Below are 21,749 nucleotides of genomic sequence, written 5' to 3'. Positions count from 1 at the left end.
TTGATACTCAGTTTTCAGTCATGCCTAGCTGTGTATAAAAACATATGTACATCTTAATATATCTACGTGTAGTTAAATATTTGTATATGATTTTGGCAGGGTACATGACAACCTATATAATTAGTTTTATGTATAAATACCCATTCATTTTCCTGTTCTTATTTTGTCTTTATCAAAAGCACCTAATATATACAACTGTCCCATTGATTATTAGCCCTTCTCCTTCCCTCCTGCTATCTACCCCATTATTTCTCCAAGGAGTTACTACTCCAATAAACAGGCTAACGTTCCCTTTTTTGATGTTTATTTATTTTTGAGAGAGAGAGAGAGAGAGAGGCAGAGCAAGCAGGGGAGGGTCAGAGAGAGAGGGAGACACAGAATTGGAAACAGGCTCCAGGCTCTGAGCTGGCTGACAGCCCCGACGTGGGGCTCGAACCCATGAACTGTGAGATCATGACCTAAGTGAAAGTCGGACGCTTAACCGACTAAGCCACCATGCACCCCTATGTTTATTTATTTTTGAGAGAGAGAGAGGCAGAGCAAGCAGGGGAGGGGCAGAGAGAGAGGGAGACACAGAATCCGAAGCAGGCTCCAGGCTCTGAGCAGTCAGACAGAGCCTGATGTGGGGCTCGAATCCACAAACTGAGAGATCATGACCTGAGCCAAAGTCGGACGCTTAAATGACTGAGCTACTCAGGTACCCCAACAGGCTAAAGTTTCCTAAGGTGATGTTATACTGACTGAGGTCACTCAGAAAGACTGATGTTTAAAAAGTGACTTTTGGGGTGCCTGGGTGGCTCAGTTGGTTAAATATCTGATTCTTGATTTCAGCTCAGGTCATGATCTCATGGTTATGACACTGAGCCTTGCTTCAGGCTCTGCGCTGGTGTGGAGCCTGCTTAAGATTCTCTCTCTTACTCTTTCTCTCTCTCTGTCTCTCTCTCTCTCCCTCTGATCCTCCCCAGCTTGCACTCCCTCTTTCTCTCTCTCTCTCTCTAAAAAAAGTGACATTTTATTTATTATTTATTTTTTAAAGTTTATTCATTTGAGAGAGACAGAGACAGCGTGAGTTGGGGAGGGGCAGAGAGAGAAAGGGAGAGAGAGAATCCCACGCAGGCTCCACACTGCTAGTGTAGAGCCTGATCAGGGCTTCAAGCCCTGAAACTGTGAGCCACTTAATGGGCTGAGCTACCCAGGTGTTAGGAAAGTGACATTTTAAAGCCAGAATCTGATGCACCTTTCCCAGAAGTCTGATGAATTTAACATTTTAAAAATCACTGTATTTACTGTGAGTACATGCATGTAAATTTTCTATTTCCTAAGCTTTTCATGAGCTTTAAAATTTAAATATATCATGATCCGTTCAGGGTGGAGCATTTGTGGTTTCTACTACATTCAAGCTCTCCCCCCATATTTCATAATGCTGGCTCCAGGGTGCTCCTCTCTTGGTTGCAGCTGGGATGAGCCATTTAAAACTCATGGTATGATGAGATAGCAAAACATTTCATGAGGAATTGTTGAAATCATCACTGATACTTCCTCTTGGGAAAGTCTGGCATTATTAAGGTAATGATGACAAGGTGCTGGATGAAGCAAACTCTTCTACACAGAATCTAGAGCTGGTGTTATAGTAGAAATTAGGCTTTCAGAGGCGACTGGGTGTCTCAGTCGGTTAAGCATCCAACTTTGACTCAGGTCACAATTTCACAGTTTGTGAGTTCGAGCCCCACATCGGGCTCTGTGCTGACAGCTGAGAGCCTGGAACCTGTTTCAGATTCTGTCTCCCTCTTTTTCTGTCCTTCCTCTGCTCACGCTGTCTCTCTCTGTCTCTCAAAAATAAATCAACATTAAAAAAATAATAAAAAAAAAACTTAGGCTTTCAATTCATTTGCATACCTGGGAATATTCAAGAGGTTCTAAATGTCACTCTAAAATGAATTTTGGCTTTTTTCGGCTACTGAACACCTTATGAAATTGAGTCGATGACATCAGCAGGAAGTGATCACAGGTCCTGTCACCTCCCCTACTTGAAAGGGGTCTAGGTGTGGAGCTGGGTGAGTGGTGTGCTCTGCTTCTCCTCTGTGAACTCCTAGTTCATAAAACTGAAGTCCTTCTATCACTGCAAAGAACAAATGTCTCAAGGGCTAGCATTTCCAAAAGAACGTCAGTATTGTCCTCTTAGATAGGCAAGTGGAACGCAAATTCACATGACCCCAAACCGATAAAGCATAGCTCAAGATAAGTATCACCTCAGAGTTACTAAATTTGAATCTAACATATTATAAAACAAACAAAATACTAGGCCTCCGCGGCACTGGGTAAATGTCCATTGCCATAGGGGCCCGTTGCCTCGTATTCTTAGGTGGGGCCTGGCGTGCTGAGGGAAACTCAGGACAGAGCTCTGTCATTTTAAGGAGTATCTGGGACCAGCCCTGTGGTCAACGCACAATACATTTTTGTGGCATGATGTGGTCAAATGCCTCAAGGGCAGGGCATTGTAAGCATAGTGCTGTTTGGGCCAAGAGGGATGGTGGGAGAGGGCTGCCTTGGGGAAGGCACATGGAGGGTGGGGGCCGGGGGGCGTCCTGGAATGGGGAGTATGGGAAGTCCCAGGAGGGAGGGCATGTGAAGACCTCACCTGTGAGGTCACAGCATACGTGGCCTAGTGGAGTTGGCCAGGGCGTGAGAAGTTGGCTCATTCAGTGTGAGCTCTTTCCTAACAGGCTCATATACGCACTTAGAAGGACGTTTTAAAGCAACACAGACCACATGTTTAAGTACAGGACTTCATGATTTCAAATTTTCCTTTCTTGACAGAAACAAAGGAGAGGGCTCATGAGGAAGGGGAGCAGCAGGTATAAGACTTCACCTTTGGTTCTTGCCCAAGTAAATTTCAAGTTTTCCCTCAGCTGGGTTTTAATGCTGGTTTTACCATCTAGGAGTTCAATGTAATAAAGCTGTTCAGGTTCAAAGCCACTCTCCTTGACCACACCTATTAGTTCACATGTGGGAAATTAAAATATAACAAGGAGATGATAGTGGGACGAGGGGCACATATCTGAACAGGTTAGGTTCACTTTCAATCTTCCAGAAAATGGGATTTTCAGTGTTTATATCTCCCAGAAGAGCATAATTGTTACATGATATTTGATGACAGCTTGGGGAAACACAGCCACCAACTATAGCCTATGACTAAACTAGTTCCTTCTGGTTGCTACCTCTGCTAGGTGGAAGGTTCCTTCTGTATCTATCCAGTTTTAGCTCCTGAGATATAAGGAAGACAATAAAATTAGCCTGACCAGGCTTACAACCCGAAATTGATTTAAATGTTATCTGTTAATCCCGCACATTTTTGGTCGGCTTCAGCAAGAATGATTAAAAGTATATATAACCTTGTGGGTTATATTTTGGTGAAAGATCAAAGTAGCACAATGTTACTGCCAAGCCCTGACTTCAAAATATACATGTCCCATATAGCGAAATGATTTTTTAGTGCATATGGGCATCATATGGACCATATAACCCAACCATATTTTCACCACTTTGGAATTTTCAACTCTAACATTTTAGGTGTAAATATATTACCTTGGCACAGTTACATAAGTGTAGGTAAGTGTGCGGAGTTGTTGACAGTTAAAGACATGAGACATTTCAGTAACTTTACCCTGCCTTGGATATAAAGGATGTACAATTTATGTTAGACAAAGACACTCAGTTCCTACAGGCAGAGATCAATTGTATATCAAACCTCCAAATCTTATTTCCAAATCAGTATCTTCTGAAAACATTTGAAATTAAAACCATTCCACATACTCTCTACATGTTGAGTTTTATACCGCTGGTTGATCCACAGAATGGCTAGATAAAGGTATCTGGTTATTTATGATTCCATTACTGCATCTATTTTTTCCATCTGCTCATAAAGTTCCAGGCTTGACTTGTAACTGAGAACCAGAACTGAGAGACCATAAGTAAAAAATCTTTTTCAAAACAAATTCATTTTGGACTAGGGATAATGATGGTTCCTTTCAGGTGATCATGGAAACTGGGGCTAAACACACACCATCTGAATGCTTGAGTCACCTGTTATAATGGAAAGAAGCAATTGTGGCTATAGGCTGTGATCTTTCCACCTGACTTCTCTGTTCCTTCCTGGACTCAGAGATCATTGAAGCTTGTTTAACACTTCTCCCTTCATAAGCATAGAAGAAAAGATGTCCTCAATGTGTGTGGAGAAGACCACAAGGACAGAGATTAGCAGAGTTCCAGGAAACTCTTCCAGAATCAGATGGAAAGTTTTCGGTTTTAAAATAACAGGGGCCTCCATTAAGACACTTGAGAATTTCATGGTTTGAAACTGGAAGACTTAGAAACAAACAATCTCAAGGTTATCACCGTTAAATGCTTGCTGGATTCTTTGCTAGTATTGACTTGTTCCACTAGTCATTCCTTTTCAACTGCATGTGAATCTTTTGGGCACGTGTACTTGTTCGTTCTCACTAAGGACAAAAGACGCCTTTTTGAAAGAGTTTCCAAAATGTCATGGTTTAGAAGCCATTTTTGGCAAATAATTTTAATTCTTTTTTATACCGGTTGAGAAACTTTGCTGGCAACACAGCCATAAGGTGCCAAAAGGGGTAACAACTGAGAGAAGTTTGGCAAGGAAACTAGCCAGTGTTTTCCTCACCTCTCAAAAGCTCTCTTGGGAGCAGACATGGGAGGCAGTGGCTTTATGGATCTAATGTATGTTCTGTTGTGAAAGAAAGATCGTAACCTCGAAGAATTTCATTGTTGATTTAAATGCCTTCCTTCTCCCTCACAATGCCATCTGTAGCACCTGACATAAAGAATTCCTGAATCTGTTATCGCTGTGGAAAATCCCTAAGGAATCAGGTCAATATACACGTAGGCATTTAACGTTAGTTAAATAATAATCGTGAGTGGGGAAAGCTTCAGGAGTTCTCTAAGTGCTTAAGGCAGTGCAGTATGCTGGAAAGACTCTAGACAGGGAAATAAATAAATAGCAGGCCTAATCCCAGCTGTCATTCATTAGCTGTGTGATTTCCAGTCCCTCAGCACCTTCGGGCCTTCATTTTCTCACCTGTAAAATGGTCAGACTTTAAAGTCCTTTCCTGCTGCAGGTAAGCACACTGTTAAGTGCCCTTTATACACCCTTTTCCCCTTGTAAAGAGGTACTGCTTTGGAAAATCAGTTGAGTAAATCAGCGCGGGTAGGGGGTGGGGGGCTCTAACCCATTCTGGGGAAGAGCAGAATGTTTTGTCATCTTGGGCTCTGGTCCATACCACATGCACTAAAGCAAGGACACAGATAAATAAAACTGAATGTTGAGAGCACTGCCAGGTCAGTGTCAGCTGCGTTTCTCAGTCAGATACCCTAGGATATATTGCAAAACATCAGAACGACAACTGAAAGTAAAAGTATGAGTTGTGTTGGCCACTCACAGCTGACAGTCTGAGCGCTACTCAAGCCCAAAGAGAAAGACATCTGTGTCTCATTCAGTATGCTTTCCATTTAGAACGGCTTCCTCCTCTCCTCCCCCTGCTTATCATTCCTGGACTAGAGGCGGTCATGTGACGCAGTCTCAAGCAGGGAGGGAGGGTAAAGAAAAGGGACAAGGAGATGGTGGGGGTCTGAGCCAAAGTCCCCCCTTCTTACCTCCTCCACATGACTCAGAGCACTTGGTGAAGCCCTCATACTCCCAGTCATAGAGCTCGTCCAAATCCTGCAGGCCACCGAAGAGGACATCTGTCTCTTCTGGGTTAAACTCAGGAGCTTCCCCGTTGCATGGTCCTGCATAACAGGCACGCTGGGATGCAGGCTTGGGCCCCTCACATTCATCCACAGGCAGGTCAGCCACAGACTGAGAGAAAGACAGGAGCACCTGGCACCTCACTATTCGCACCTGGGTCCCCACACCACAGGTGACTGTGCAGGCGGACCAGGCTTCCGGGATGAACCTGCAGTTGGCAAGCAAACAAGAGGAGAGCATGAGAAGCCCCAGGCAGGAGACGCTGGAGGGTGTGGAGGGCTGCATCCCACCTGCCGCAAACTGCCCGGCCGTCCGAGGATGGGCTCAGGGCTCTGTTACCCTGTCCTGAGAGGGGTGCTTCAGTCTAGTTCATGAGCTCATTTGCCACGGTTTCTGGATTGGTTTTTTTTTTTTTTGTGTACGTGTCATATGAACTCCCAGCTGTAACACATTCCAGCCGCAGACCACCTGCTTTCTCCCTGCTTTGCACCCACAGCGGTAGCTCTTCAGAGCAGAGAATCCATGGTTTCTTCTCTCTCTCTCTCTCTCTCTCCCCCTAAATCCCAGCACTTGTGCCTTCTGCAAGATGCTGGCTATTCTTATAGCAGACTAATACTGATCCTAAAACTATCACAAAATAAGCCCTTGGAGATATTTATGGAGGTGTATTTTTTTTTTTTTTTAGCCTGGAGGTCATATTCTGTAACTTTCTTTGCTTTTCTGCTCAATGTGCTTCCCAAGACTTATTTATATATAGAAAGAGGTTCTTTTTTTGTAAGTTTCCAAGAATGGAGCAAAGTCTTGTTCTTCACACATTCTTTGAATTAGTCTGGACTACAGTTCTTTTTATATCATAGCGAAAAGCTGTGCTACAAATTTAAATCCACAGATATGTCACAGTAAACGAGAGATACTGAATTCGCACAGATTTGTGTGACAGCAGCCTCCCCACCCCCACCCCCTGAGAGAAGCCACGCTAGTGAGAGTTTGGTTTTTCTCTGAGTTTCTCTACCATGCAGGATAATATCCAAATTCCAAAACCACTAATCAACAATGGCCCATAGTGGCAATGACCTTGAGAGGGACCTAGGGGAAAAAAGCCCAGAGGGAACCACTAACATTTTCAAAAAGTTAGTATAACAATCTGGAAAAAGAACTTTGGAATAAATATTTTCTATTTTTCTAGGAGCCTACTGATTTTTCACAGAGAGTCGTGCTGAGGAGGCGTGCACACCCAGTCCCCTAACCTTGACTTTGGCAGGATAGGAAAGAACTGATAAGAAGGTTATAGCATTAAATCCTAGTGAGTGCAAATGGTTCGTATCTAGTTTAGGGAAACAGAAATTCTAGCAGGAAACCAATCCAAGTTTTCATATTGGAAGGATCACAACCAAAATGTTTCCAGGGCCTGAGCCTGGGCTGTGCATGGAGCTGGCCAGGAGAACCAGACTCCTCTGACCCCCAGCAGCTTACGGTGTCTCACCCATGGAAGAACCATCACCTAGGAGAGAATGAAGGTCACATGCGACCTTGTCAAGAAGGTGGATGAGGGAGGAAGAGCCACTCAGAATCATTCCCAAGAAATTCTCATCACAATGTTACCTCCCTCTCTTGTTTTTGAATTCTTGACCCATCTTCTGATACCTAGAGAATGCGTGGGAAAAGCAGTATCCTAAAAAAGTAAAAAGTCACCTTTTCTTTAAGTAATGATACCTGTAGGAGCTTTTTAGACGCGTAAAACCCAAAACCACAGTCAAAATAATTTTAACCATCTTTTTACACATTCACATATATCTGTCTGCCTCCCGGAATGAGAATGATGACAAATATACGAACACTGAATGTTACAAGCCAGGTGCTGACATGAGGGAAAAGATATACTAAACTATTTTGTTTATAAGATAATCCCAAAAGTGAACGAAAGGTCCTCCAACTCTGACAACTGACAATAGTGTGTGCTGAATTTTATTGTCAAATAAAAAAGACGACAAGATGGCAAAAAGAAGTGTACCCTATTAGCTTTTCCTATGCATTAAGAGTTATTGTTCTGTCACCTGTAAAAGCTATCTTCAGAGACCATTACAAGACAACAAGGTCCAACTAGCTTTTTCTAGAAAGGGCCAGGTAGAAAATAGTTTAGATATTGCCAGCCACGTTTGTGGGTTTTGTTGTTGCAACTACTCAACTCTGTCAACATGCTGTGAAAGGAGCCATAGATAACATGGAAGCAGATGGCTGTGGCTGGGTTCCAATAAAGCTATTTTTACAAAAACCAGAGGGAAGGTGGTAGCAGAAAGGTCTGAATTTGGCCTGTGGGCTGTAGTTTCCCAACTCCTGCGACAGGACCTTCAGTGGAGATACACCAAGCATACCAAGATTCACAAATAATCTTCAAACTTGTTTTGAGTCTCAGTGCCTATCTTTTCCAATTGTATAAGTTTATAACGAGCAGTTATACTGATTTATGTTTTATCTTCCAAAGTGAGTCCCAGATGAAACCTAGAATATGGGCGATGGGCAAACCAAACCCTCAGCTTTCCTTGCTTATAATGTCAATCACTTTGTGTTTGGTCTCATTCCAGGACCAGGAAGATAGGCCACAAACACACAAAGTAGAAAGGGCACGTTACTGGAATGTCATGAACTCGCTGCAATGCTTGAATCTTGTTTATTGTGAAGCAGCATCTAAGTGAAAATAAGTGTGTGTGTGCGCTTGCGCATTGGCATATACATGGGTGTTTGTCTATATTTGGTTTTCTGGGCCTTTAGGGTTAATAGCAAAAACAATAAATATCCACTTTATGTCTCCCAAGTGAGAGTCTTATCAAATGTCATATAGCCTTTCTGGCTAATCTCCCAACCCACTATCCTTAGGTCTTCATCAAGTTCACACCAATTAAAAATGATTTGGTTTCTAAGTGGTGCTGTCTTTTGGCAGTCATCTTAATTTCTCTCGTGCACACACTGTATGATATAATATATTCTCTCTTGCTGAAGGCAGGAGATTATATTTCAAAAGAAAAATATCTAATAGAGCAAATGGCCAAGTGAATAGAGCTGTTTTTCATATGAACCTTTCCCCAACATTCCTAGATCTCCCAATGCTGTGCTTACTATCTTGAGCTTTCAGGCCACAAGTGGGAAGAAGCAAGGTCAGAGAAAGGGCAGGGAACTGAACTTGGAGGTCTAAATGTAAGGTTGAGGAGACATGGTTTGAATAGTACGTGCTGAGCTAGAATCCTTCAAGTGGGACCTTTAAAATGCAGTCAATAGGTTTTTTTTTTTTTAATCATTTTGATGTACAAATGTTCAGTGAAAGTTACTATTGAAGTTTAATTAGGGTCATTTAAAAGTTCTTTTTGTTAGCAGCACTGTTTTGGGATGAATGCAGAATGGCTAGATGCATGAGTTCTTTCAAAGATGGGCTCGAAGGGCACCTGGGTGGCTCAGTTAGTTAAGCGTCTGGTTATGATCTCATGGTTCGTGGGTTCGAGCCCCACGTCGGGCTCTGTGCTGACAGCCAGCTCAGAAGCCTGGAGCCTGTTTCAGAGTCTGTGTCTCCCTCTCTCTCTGACCCTCCCCTGCTCTCTCTCTCTCTCTCACTCTCAGAAATAAATAAAAAACATTAAAAAATTTTACAAAAAAAGATGGGCTCGAAATTCAGAGAATACTGATAGGATTTCTACACTTAGTCTTCCCCACTTCAGGAAATTAAAAAGGAAACCTGGCAAATAGATGATTTCTGCTTCTGTCTGGTCCTCAGTTTGCAAGACTAGTTGTTCATGTAGCTAACAAAGAGCTTAGCCTTTAATTAGAGTTATTACCATAGTCCCTTTTAGGAAACAGAAAACAGCGATAATCAAGTGCACTTGTAAAATCCCAAAGTGGTTTAGTTTACATGTGGCTATTATGAAGTCAAAAGCATGGACTGAAAGAATGAAAACAATCACTTTATTAATATAGTGCTAAACAGAAACCATTCACTCTTGGTTAACTAATCTTGTGTCACTGAAGAGCTTAGCCAGCGTTAGGCTCTAGTTTTATGCACACATGGTCGATAACTAAGTTGTTTGTTTTTTTAAAAGTAGGCTCCATGCCCAACGTGGGGCCTGAACTCACAACCCCAAGATCAAGAGTCACATGGTCTAGTGACTGAGCCAGCCAGCACCTTTAAGATTTTTAACTGTCTCTTTTCTCCTCTTAGTTTCCTCTCCTTTCTCATGTACATAGTCATCTAAAAAAAAAGATCGGGATTATACAAAATAAGAATGGCTTTATAGGGGTGTTACTGTAATGCTACTACGAGCCTCACCTCATTCTCTAGTTTCAAAATGCAGATTGAAGCTTGCAGAAAATCACATGAAAAATACTTAATTTTGGTTTAGTTTTCCATCTTATTAAATATCGGCCAGACGTCTGATGGCCTTTGGATTTCTTTTCCCTCTTTCTTTTGCTGTATGTTTGTATATTATAGTGGTGGCATATTAGGGGAAGGAGAGAGGAGGGAATGAAATGAATAGTGTAGGAAAAATAATAGACAAATTTAACACAGACCCAGGAGGTGACTGAGTGTTCTGTCAAGTGCATCCTTCCAGGCTATTGCAATCTCTCCTTGGGAGCTATTTTACTGCTCTATCAATTAGAGAAAACGGATAGTGCAAATGATTCTTGCCCACAAAGATGCAGATTAATTGTGCCTAGTGGAATGCAATTGATTGTTGTCCTGTGAGCAGACCCATTTACGTCTATTTGTACATTCACTCCAGCATCTATTTACCTAAACACATATCATTCTTTGAAATTTCCTTTGAGTTTGTTGTAACATCTTGATTCTCTGATTAATTAACGAGGTAAACAAAGTCTCGAACAGATGTTCATTTTATATATGCACGAGAATCATGGTTTTTTTCCTTCCTAAGATTTCATCGTTTAACTAGTGGCCACAGATGGATCTGGAAAATAGGATATTGGAAAAATAAAGTACTCTATAAGTAATTCTAGCCCACATTAACCAGAGAGTCTTTTACACAAGTATATCATTTGGGGTATGATATACTTTATGCCCATACTTTATCGGTAATGATGCTGTTATTCCATAATGCTTCTTCTATTTTGAATGCAATCTTCTTTATCCTTTTTCTTTAGTTTTGCAAACTTGATTCTTCTCTTGGTTTTGAGCAATGCTTGAAACATTAATGGAGTAAAATCTTTAGGATAAGGTGTAGTGTACTGAACCACAAGGCTAGGCATTTTGGTATCTGAAGAGCAATTTAGAAACACAAGCAAAAGAAATTGCATTTGGGTGGCACAGCAACTTGGAAAATGAAACATTTTCCTTCATCGGTCTCCATGTTACATGAGATCAAAAGACCTCATGTAAACTTTTTAGTTATTTCATGTCTCTCAACAAATTAAGAGATTTTTTTCAAAACCCTCCAAAATAAGGAAACAAACAAAAACCTTTGGAATGCTACAAAGGGAGGGTGACTCTCCCTTTAAGGATTTTTGAACTAATTGTAAAACCCCTAACACCAAGACAACCTTAAAATGGTTCTTTAAAAATATAGGGAAAGCAATAAAGTTCTGGGAGAATACTTATCTAGATATGCCTCCCCATTCACTTAGAACCACGCCTAAATAATTCCAAATAAATAACAATCTAACTTATTGTGAAAGATCTTTAGTCAAGGATACTTGACCTGAATGTGGAATTATGAAAATATTTCTCAACTGCTGTTGTTAGCTTACAGCTCTCTGGAGCTGCAAATATTTCATGCTAGTTATGCAACTCACATTAAAGTCTCCAAGCACAATTTCGCAAAGGTGTCCAGGATACCACTCCACAAAACATCTGATAAAATCACCTATTTTCATAATTTTCCTCAAATTCTTAAGTATCATACCTGGGTTGGGAGGGTCTTTCATCACTATAAGACGCTTCAGTAGCATAACCAAACATAGACCCATCCCAGAAATTAACATAACAAAACAAAATGAGAATTTTGAATCAGCCACCAATGTGTCTACTTGAAAAAAAAAATTATGTGACTGCCCTGTCTGATCCACTAACCAGAAACAAGTAAATAAATAAATACGAAGGCAGGACCCAATTTCAAGCAGACCAAGGCAGTACTGGGAGAGCTATATTTAGTGGAATTTTCCAAGAAGGAGACTTAATTTTCTCATGATAATGATGCCCTTTTGGGTTCTTTGAAAGGCAGCTGGCCTCTGCAAAAACGCCTCAATGACTTCCTTGCAGAAAGATGTGGGAGAAGAAAGCCTGGCTGCATTAAAGGGTACATTCTCCTTTCAAAGAGACTTTATACTAGAAGGAAATGCTGTGGGGTATCCGAGTTCTCTCAGAGTTCCAACGAGTCAGGGACTAACAGGCTCTCTCAAGGCCCACAGCCTCATACTTGAGTACTCTGTTAAAACTGTCTTGCAGTTCTGACCTATCTTTCTCAATATGGTTCCGGACAAGATAGGAGAAAGAGTCTTACTAATGAAGGCATCTTGTTGACCATGAGGAGTTTGTTCTACTTTAACAGGAAGAGAAAAGCCAGCAGAAAGAAAGGTGATAATCACTTTCTGAGAATATTGGCCCTACAGTGTCTGCTCTTCCCAACAAATGCATCCTCAACTATCTTGTTCCCAGGGGCACCTAAGGCAGCTGACCATGCCTTCCTTCTGACTCATTTTATCCTCTTGACTTACATGACAGCAAACTCTTGGCTTTCTTTTCTTTTCTGGTCAAGTCCTTCTTAGTCTCCTTTTCAGGTCCATCTCTCCTTAAACTCTATAAGCATTCAGTGCCTCGGAGTTCAGTTTGGTGATGTGTTCGGTGATTCTTGGTTTCATACGTCACCGATGTGTGAGACACTTTTCTAAGTGTTTCATCTCTATCCTAGACTTTTTTTCTGGAGCTTTATACCCAAATTCTTTTTTTGGTAAGTTTTGGGCTAGGGAGCCATTTTGCTCTTTGAAAGGAATAAACATTAATTTAATATAATCAATCTATCAAAAAATTATATAGTACTTATGTGCCAGAAAGTGTTCCAAGTGCTTTACAAATAAAAGCTGTTAAATCCTAATGACAACCAGATAAGAACTATCATTAGCTTCATTTAATAATTAATACATGGGCGACAAAATTGAAATATAAGTCATTCACACAGCTAGTAGGTTGTATGCTCGTAACCACCGTACCTTGCTCTCTCTCCCAATTGACATTTTTCCTTTGATATTTTAAAGGCATCTCCAACCTAAAATGTCCCAAATGGAACTCCTGATTTCCCTCCTCAGTATCTTATTCCTCCTCCAATCTTCTCTGACACAGCAAATGATTCTACTGGCCATCTAATTACTCAACTACACAGGTAGGAGTTATTCCTGACCCCTCATTTTCCCCAGCTCCTCTCTTCCAAATGATTTCCCAAGTCTATCAATTCTCCCTCAAAAATGTATCTGATATTCATTTACTTCTCTCCATCATCACCACCTTGATATAACAACAACAACAACAACAACAACAGCTAATGTTTACTGATGTGTTTTAAGCCCTTTCTATATACTAACTCGTTATAACATTGTTAGGAGATGGATACTGTCAGAAATGTTGTGAGATGGGCAAAAGAGATCACTGGTTGTCCTTTTAACAGAATGCTGACATTGTCTAGCAGACTTTTAGGGTGGGAGGCTGTCTAATTAATTCTATGGAAGTGTGAGTCTTTGTTTGTCTTTAGCTAAATAGAAGTTTCCTTGTAGAGGGCTGTTGATGATACAAATGATTCCAGTCCATAGTGATGGAAAGTTTTTTCTGTTCATGTCAGTGCCAAGGATTACTGTGTGGTAGAAAAGATATACTTTTCTAAATCCAGTTCTCATATGTACAAGTTTTAACATCTTAAGTGTTCCTTCAATAATTCATGAATTAAATACAAATTTTGACATGTGCTCATTTTGTATTTATATGGGTCATGATTTTGTCTTTTGGAAAATTGTATTTTAACAGTACTCTTTCCATCCCAAATTCTAGATGATACAATTGAGGCACAGAAATTTCTTTTTTTTTTTTTTTAATAGTTTATTGTCAAATTAGTTTCCACATAACACTCACTGCTCATCCCCACAAGTGTCCTCCTCCATGCCCATCCCCCCCTCCCCCCACATCCATCAGTCCTCAGTTTTTGTCAGCATTCAAGAGTCTCTCATGGTTTGCTTCTCTCCCTTTCCCCCACCATTTCCGCCCTTCTTCTCCCCCTTGTTCCTCCGTCAAGTTCCTCCTAATCCTCCTATACGTGCAAACATATGATATTTGTCCTTCTCTGCCTGACTTATTTCGCTCAGCATAACACCCTCAAGGTCCATCCATGTTGCTACACATGGGAGGCACAGAAATTTCAAATACCATACTGCTACATAAATGTCAGAGTCAGGATTCAAACCATGGCAGGTGACCCCATGATCCATGTGTCACCATATTAACTGTCAGGTGACCACATAAGCCATGACCACTGAAGCCTCTGCTTTTCTGCTGGACCACAACAGCCACCAATCTGTTTTCTTTCTCAGTTAGCCCTTACTAAGCCATTCTTTGCCCTGTAGTTATAAAGCTTTCAATTGTTTCCCAGAATACCCAGAAGAAAAGCCAAAGTCCTTACCAAGGTTATATTATGCCACTCTCCATCTTCATTTCCTGCTCTTCTCCCCCTGGTTATTAGCTTCTAGCCACACTAGTCTTCTAGTGTGTCTTCCTTAAATGTGTGTCATTCTTTCCTGACTCAAGGTTTTGGCAGGTGTGTCACCTCCTGGATGACTCCCCTTCCTTCTCTCAGTTTGGAGTAACTCCCACTCATCCTTCAGGACTCATTTGGCATGTGTCTTCTCAGAGAAGACTTCCTTGAACCCCAGACCTGCTGCAGCTCCTGTTAGACTCTCTTAGATCACCTCTTCCTTTACCCATAGCAGTTATCAGCCTCTAAAAATCAAGTATGAATCTTTATGTAATAACTATGTCCATCACTAGACCAAACCTCTGTGAAGGCAGAACCTCACACAATAGATACTCAATAAATATATATGTTTAAAATGAGTAAATGAATAGGTAAATAGAAGGGTGAGTGTTGACGTTCTGAGTGATTCGGTTTGTTCCTGGGCCCAAAGACTGAAAGCAAGCTAGAGAGGAAACAGTCTTGAAACTCAGAGAAATTAAATCATACCTCTTAGTTCCAGGTATTGGAACTAAAGAAAACAAAAACTTTTTCCTGTCATAGGAGTTTCTATCAGTCTTTTTAAAAAAGCTATTATTTAGTAGTGGGCTTATTAATTTTATATTCTTATGGGTGTACTCAGGCAGTAGATGCTGGTCTCTTTTCATCTTGATGGGATATGGGTTATCATGTAGTTTGAAGAACATTTAAATTCTGTGTGTATCACACTTCAATTTAACCTCAATAAAAATACTGTTTTACAGAAGAAAAGGATTTGGGGGCAGCTTTGAGCCAGAAGGTGCCTTCAGTGATTTATACATAGCTCTGATTTCACACTGCCTTCTCATACAAGCAGCCCCTCCAGTAAGGAGTCTGAAGCGTTTTGGAGTTATTCTTCTGTTAGGAGAAATCGGAGGGAGCACCTGATTTTCTATCCACTCTTTAAAACTTAATATACACAGAGTTTTGGGAAAAAAGAAAAGATAGGCCACTAACTATATGTAGCAGATTCAAACGGAGCCAAATCACTCCGTTCCCAAATAAAATATAAGGATACAACATTTGTTTCAGACCATCCTCCTATTGCTTTTCTGGCTTGTGCACACAGAACGTAATTTAAACGTTGGGTTTTCCTTAAGGCCAGTCTGATTATTTCAAAAGCCACGTCCCAGGGACTAACATGCCATTATAGCTTACAATGCTGTTAGTGCATTTGTAGTTCTCAACTTAATACCAGAACGGATATTTTTAATGCATATCATTTTCCCTGATTTTGATAAAAATCTAAAATATTGTCAACTCGGAATACTTTCCATGAACCATTTTTTTTCTTTCACATGGAGTGAAATTGGGTTATTTTGCAACTTTGTAAAGGTCTCTTTCCTTTAATTCAACAAGTTTGGCAACGCTTTCCAATGAAAAGTTCAGTTCATTAAAAATGACCTTAATGGACTTAACATATATTGGTGGTGACAGGGTCCATACTTTATTTTGGCACACACAGATCCCATTAATTTGTCTTTGTCACTCTCTAGGGCTCAGCTGAGCAATAGTTCAGATTTAGCTTTCTGAAAGTAGCTACAGAATGAGCAATAAGTGGAGATGTTTGGAGGGGCTGACAAATTTAGAACTTCTTGGTTTGCAGTAAAGGCTTTTCTAATGACTACATAAAAATGGCTCTGTCTGCTCTGCTGAATTTGTTATTGATTTTTCTGTCTCAGTGCACATTGGGAGCCATCTATGGGTGTCAACTGTATTTAACCCAGGGTTGAGAGAGGATGCTTTTCCACCCAAGCATTTTCTAAACGTTTCTTATTAATTTCTGCAATTCCCTGTTGGTTTCTTTTTGTTCAAATAAGGGTAACTAAGGTTTGTCTCTCAGAACAAATTTTTGGGCTAGATTCAAAGTGTGATCCTTACAAGTAAATCTTCAAAAAGCCTCAGAAGTATAGAAGTATAGTATCCTCAAAGGCAGGATGGTGGTGGTATCTGGGGAACCACTGGCTGAATTTTGGCTCAAATTGTACTTCTCTCTCACATGCCAGTAGATATGACACCTGCCTCAATTTCTCCAGTTCTAAATAGGTGATTATTATACATTTTTACTCCATTCAAAAAATTTCTCCGGAAAGGTGAATAATGCTGGAAAAGGCCCAATCACAACCCCAGTTAGCATGTATAGAGAGCTTCCTGCAAACCAGGTACTTTACATGTGCTAATTTAATCCTCATAATAGCTCAGTGATATAGGTACTGTTATCATGCTCATTTCACAAATGAGGAGATTGCAGCCAAAAGGTTAAGTGACTTGCCCAGGGTCCCCTGTGGCTACTGTCGCCATACTTTTCCCACTGCTGGTGCACATTGCTGCTCTGCAAGGAGGTATGATCAATAACGAAACTGCTTTTTCCTTTGATCCCAGCAGGGCTAATATCCTTGTTTGAACACACAAATGCACAGACTTACCCCTCACCAACACACACAGTTGGCAGCATTATGTATCTGAAAAATTTTAAATTTTAGGAAATTACCTATGGTTTCTGCAGCTTTTCTCAATATATTAGTAAGAATCGCTCAAGTACGCATACTGAGACACAATATCTGATCATTGGCTATAATCCTTCCTCAAGGACTAGTTTTGGAGTGAAAGTCAAATTCAAATAGGTTCTATCACAATCTGCCAAACGTCAGTTCATATCAACATCCCCCATACCCTTTCCCTGTATATTACGTTTTTCTCTCACTTATGCTCTTATTTGTGAATTATCATGTACCAGCTTAACTATCCTAATATTTAACTCAGAGGAATGTATGGTAGTGGAGAGAGTTTAGGAATTTAGTAAATAATTCTTCCAAATTTCTTTTTAAAGTAATAATACTATCACACTGTGCTTTCCCAAACATCAAGTTATGTTTCTTAAATACAGCTAGCTCATTTGTTCAGTCTGTGGATAACTGACCAATATTCAGCACTTTGGACGCAATCCTATCATTCCTATGGTAAGAATGCACTCAGGGTTCTTTGAGGGCAGGACTACCGGGTTTATCTTTACAGTATTTGCAACTGGCACAGGGCACAGCACAGGGCAGGTGACTTATGAGCAAACTTAGCTTCTTTCATTAGGAGATGTGAGAAATTTAGCTCTGACTGCCTCTCCACAGTCATCTAAAATATACAATCAGCCAGAGAACTTAACATTAAGCATGCAGTTGCAGAGGACAGAAAGGAAGAGAACGATTTGGGTAGATGGGAAGGAGGCTAGAAAGGAAGGCGTTGAAAGTGACTGAGGTCATGACCATTGAGAATTAAGGGCTGATTCAGTCTGGCCAGCATGGGCTTTTGCTCTGCTATGTACCAATTCTCAAAATTAAATGCTTTTGTGCTTTTTTTTTTTTTAAATCCTGTAATTCTCATGCTCAACCCTGTTCTGTTTGAAAATCCTTTATGTTGGTGTAATGATCTACAAATAGTATTTAAATTTATTGATCTTAGATGATGTGACTTATGATTCTTAAGAAATTATCTATCTATCTATCTATCTATCTATCTATCTATCTATCTATCTATCTAAGATATTCCTTTTATTTTCTGTAGCCTGAGATTCATGAAGAGAATATAATTCAGGCATCTTGTATTAAGGACATAAACAGCAAAACTATCTGGACCCATTACTGATGTTTGATTCCCTGAATATTCTTTGGGGGAAAATATAAAAACACATGTCACACAATTAACATTTCTAGCCACTTTTTTTAAAAATATGAATTCACATTCTTCACCACTGACTTAAGCCATCCACATTCTCAGACAACTTACTGGATATAAATATGGACTAATGTAAACATACGCTTACATATTATATATTTAAATACTATTTCCAACAAGGTAAACAAGGCATTTAATGACTACAGGATCACCATGGCGACTCTTCTTGGCTTTTCTTTCTGTATCTAATTCCTTGTGGGTTCTGTTCACACAGATGCATGACAGGAATTTCCCTTTGCTTCTTATTGAATCAGCCCCATCACTAAGCTGATGCCATCTGGCATCCAGATATTACTGCTGCCTTTGGCCTGCCTGCTTTCCTTTTTCTTCTTCCTTTTTTTAAATGGCTCACACTAAGATTATTTATGGCAATACGTGTAAGACCCAACTATTGTGCTGAAGCACAAAAATGTTTTCTTAACCATGAACTAAAGCTGTTAACTGGAAATCTGATGAGATAACCCAAGAGTTCTTAAGGGCAAGCACGATTGGCCTCAGAGGACCACCCAACCCTACCTTTGAGAGGACTGCACCATTAGGGCTCTCTGCCTGGTATGTGCCAATGTTTGAAGGATGGATGGTTGGTTGAAAGGGCCTTGTTGGTCATTTAGGATCCAAAGTAATCGCCTGTCTCCTGTTGCTCGCTCAGAGCCATCCAAGCAGAAATCCTGGCAACTGAAATAAATCTAAGAGGAAACTGGCCTCCCCAGGTACTCCGTCCTCCCTCCCTCTTTCTGGGATGATTTGATTCAGAGACCAGAAAGTCTAAAAAGAGAAAGGCAGAGAGCCTCTGGGACATCTAGGCCATTCCTTTACGCTTGCCTCCCTTAACAGATTCCACCTTCCAGGGCACTGAGTGGCCAGTTAGTGGCCTGAAGGAGTTAAGGAAATGAACAATTTCCTTCCTATTCCAAGTTACATCAGGCTTGTTAGGAAGGCCAGCTGATTAACTTCCTGTACAGCAACGGTAGGCATGCAGCCTTTACATGTCCTACAGGACACCATAGTATCTTTTTTGTTCAAGAAATTAAGCTGTCAAAATGGTCATTATGTATACTCGGCTTGAGGTGCTTGTCAGGTTTCTGCATATAACTCAACAACGACTGAAAGTAAGTTAAATATAGGAGATGGGAAATCAGGTCAGTAATTTATTTAGCTTCGACCTGATTAACGAACACAATTAAACTACCATATTGTAGTTCTGATCCCTCACCAAAGAAAAGTAAAATATTGCGGGCTTAAAAAATACCTAGAAAGCTATTCCCACATATTTGTCAGTGGAAGCAACCAGCTGGGCTCAATCTGGCATTTAAATACTAGACAAACCAAGAAACAGACTCTTAATTATAGAGAACAAATTGATGATTACCAGAGCGAAGGCCAGTAGGATGAGGAGTGAAATAGGTGATGGGGATTGAGGAAGGCACTTGTGTGAGCATGAGGTGATGTGTGGAAGGGCTGAATCACTATATTATACACCTGAAACTAATATTACCCTGTAAAAATAAAATGATAAAAAAGGAAAATAATAACTTATGAAATGTAAAAAATAAAATAAACGATGTATCCTAAGTGAGAGTTTCATCAGCTGGAGGCAAATTCAAAAAGACATACTTCAAATAACAGCAAGAGAATTCCCTCGGTCATTTTTCTAGCCCCTTTCTAGAAGTGCTAGAATGGTACTGGTCTTAGTCTTGAAAAAAATGCACCTCTACAGAATCTTATTATTTTCAGAAGTCTAACTATAATTCCTTCTGTGTTAATTGGGTAGCAGGGATTTCTATGGATTCCTTAGAGGGTATCTTTGAAGGCAAGTTCACCTTATCATATTTATTTGTAAGACTGTCTGTGCTTAATCAGCTGTATGGCCTAAAAACCCACTTGTTTTAGTCTTGGTTAGGAACTGGATCTTGTCCACACTGTTTTTTGTTCGATAAGGAGAGATAAAAATACCTTGCTTGAAGATTGTTGTCAGAAAAATCTGATAAAAATATGTGCCTGGATCAACATAAGCCATGGCCACTAGTGAAAAATCAGTTTAGAGGCTATGACTCTCCCAACTGGGGTAGGAGGTATGTTTTCTATATCATGAAAACATATTCATCACAATATTCCTATTTTTGTGCCATATGAATCAAAGACATCATAAATAAACCCGTTTGTTGCTAGAAAAAAAGGCAATTAATGTCTAAATGTATTTCTGAATAAACCTGCAGCTTTATACGATGAATTCAACATATTAAGGACATTACCATATTGTGACTTAATCTCGATGCTTATTCAGGAATCCCATGTGATCGATCTCTGTATCTGTATCTCCTGCATGGCATTTAGTTTAGGGGAACAATAATACAAGTACACATGTCTGTTCTATCAAGTTGTGGTTATTTCTTGGAAGTTCAGTGTTTACTTTTTAATCTTAGCTTTTTCTAAACATACCTTAGAGCTTTCCAACATATCCTTGGCCAGAGTGCTAACCAATTATTGTTTTTCATGTTGGGATTACCACAGGCAGCTAATATTTAGTAACGGTATTTTCATACGCTAAGGACTTTAAGGTACTGGCTTTTCTATATTGTTTAATGAGACAGGCTGGGGATAATGTTTTTATTTTACATAAGGGGAAATAAATGATATTTATTGTTTTGTTTGTTTGTTTTACTACAGAACTCTCTATTAGGTGGAGCCAAAGTGAGAGATAATAGTTCTGGACTATTATTCCTGTTTCTCTGTAGCAGTTCAGAAGTGACAGCCACAGCTTCCAAACATTACCACTTAATTTAAGCAATGTGAGACTCTTTGGTGGGGGGAAGGAAAGACTCGCTGACAGTATATCATTTTTTCATTATGCTATGGAGAGTAATTATAGGTTGCTGTATACATTTAGAAACTAGTCTATGTGGTTTAAAAGAGAAAGAATTAAGACCATGCAAAATTATGCTTTTTAAATTCAAAATCAATGAAAAAATAATGTGACATGTAAGACCTTTCCTAGGGTTCAGCTCACTAAACATATAAAGCGTATTAAGATGTGGAAACCGTATACCTTTCATTACATTATTCTATGGCTATCATTTATTTCATTTTGGTATAAAAGTAATTATTGTTCTGAGCATAATAGTATACATTTCCTTTCCCCAGCACTAGCGCTCCAACTACAATCGACTTCAATTCAGATTAATCATGCCAAGATGGCAATTCCATTACACCAAGAGTAAAATTTAATAATCTAATATATGGCTATAGTTTCAACGGTGAAAACTCTGTGGTTAACTACTTTGGGGATTTTATTAAGATTAAAGTTCAACATAATGCATCTTAATCAGACCTTCACTGGAAAACACTCATTACAAAACATGGTTGACCATAGTCTAAGTAATCCTTCTGCAGAGGCATTAAATTCCACTTATTACTTTCATTTGAGGAGTATCTAATAATGGGAAAGATGTTATATTATTGATGTAAGATGTTTTGATTTAATTTCAACTTTATTATATTACTTAACT

At 39.9% G+C, this 21,749-nt stretch overlaps 1 protein-coding gene across 1 annotated transcript in view; it reads right to left on the bottom strand.

Moving 5' to 3' along the window:
• Positions 1 to 21,749, bottom strand: part of ADAMTSL1 (ADAMTS like 1) — a gene marked incomplete at its 5' end in the record, with an annotated part of 912,424 nt that overhangs the window by 189,766 nt on the left and 700,909 nt on the right. Inside the window, one exon of the mRNA XM_077765085.1 lies at positions 5,677 to 5,978. Coding sequence (XP_077621211.1) covers positions 5,677 to 5,978 — 302 coding nt within the window. The remainder of the gene's footprint in view (positions 1 to 5,676; positions 5,979 to 21,749) is intronic.

The sequence above is a fragment of the Crocuta crocuta genome, unplaced genomic scaffold (genome assembly GCF_008692635.1).
Source record: "Crocuta crocuta isolate KB4526 unplaced genomic scaffold, BGI_CrCroc_1.0 scaffold687, whole genome shotgun sequence".
In the NCBI taxonomy this organism is placed as follows: Eukaryota; Metazoa; Chordata; class Mammalia; order Carnivora; family Hyaenidae; genus Crocuta; species Crocuta crocuta.
The sequence above is the reverse complement of the archived record's forward strand: the minus strand, read 5'-3'. Positions and strand labels throughout refer to the sequence as shown.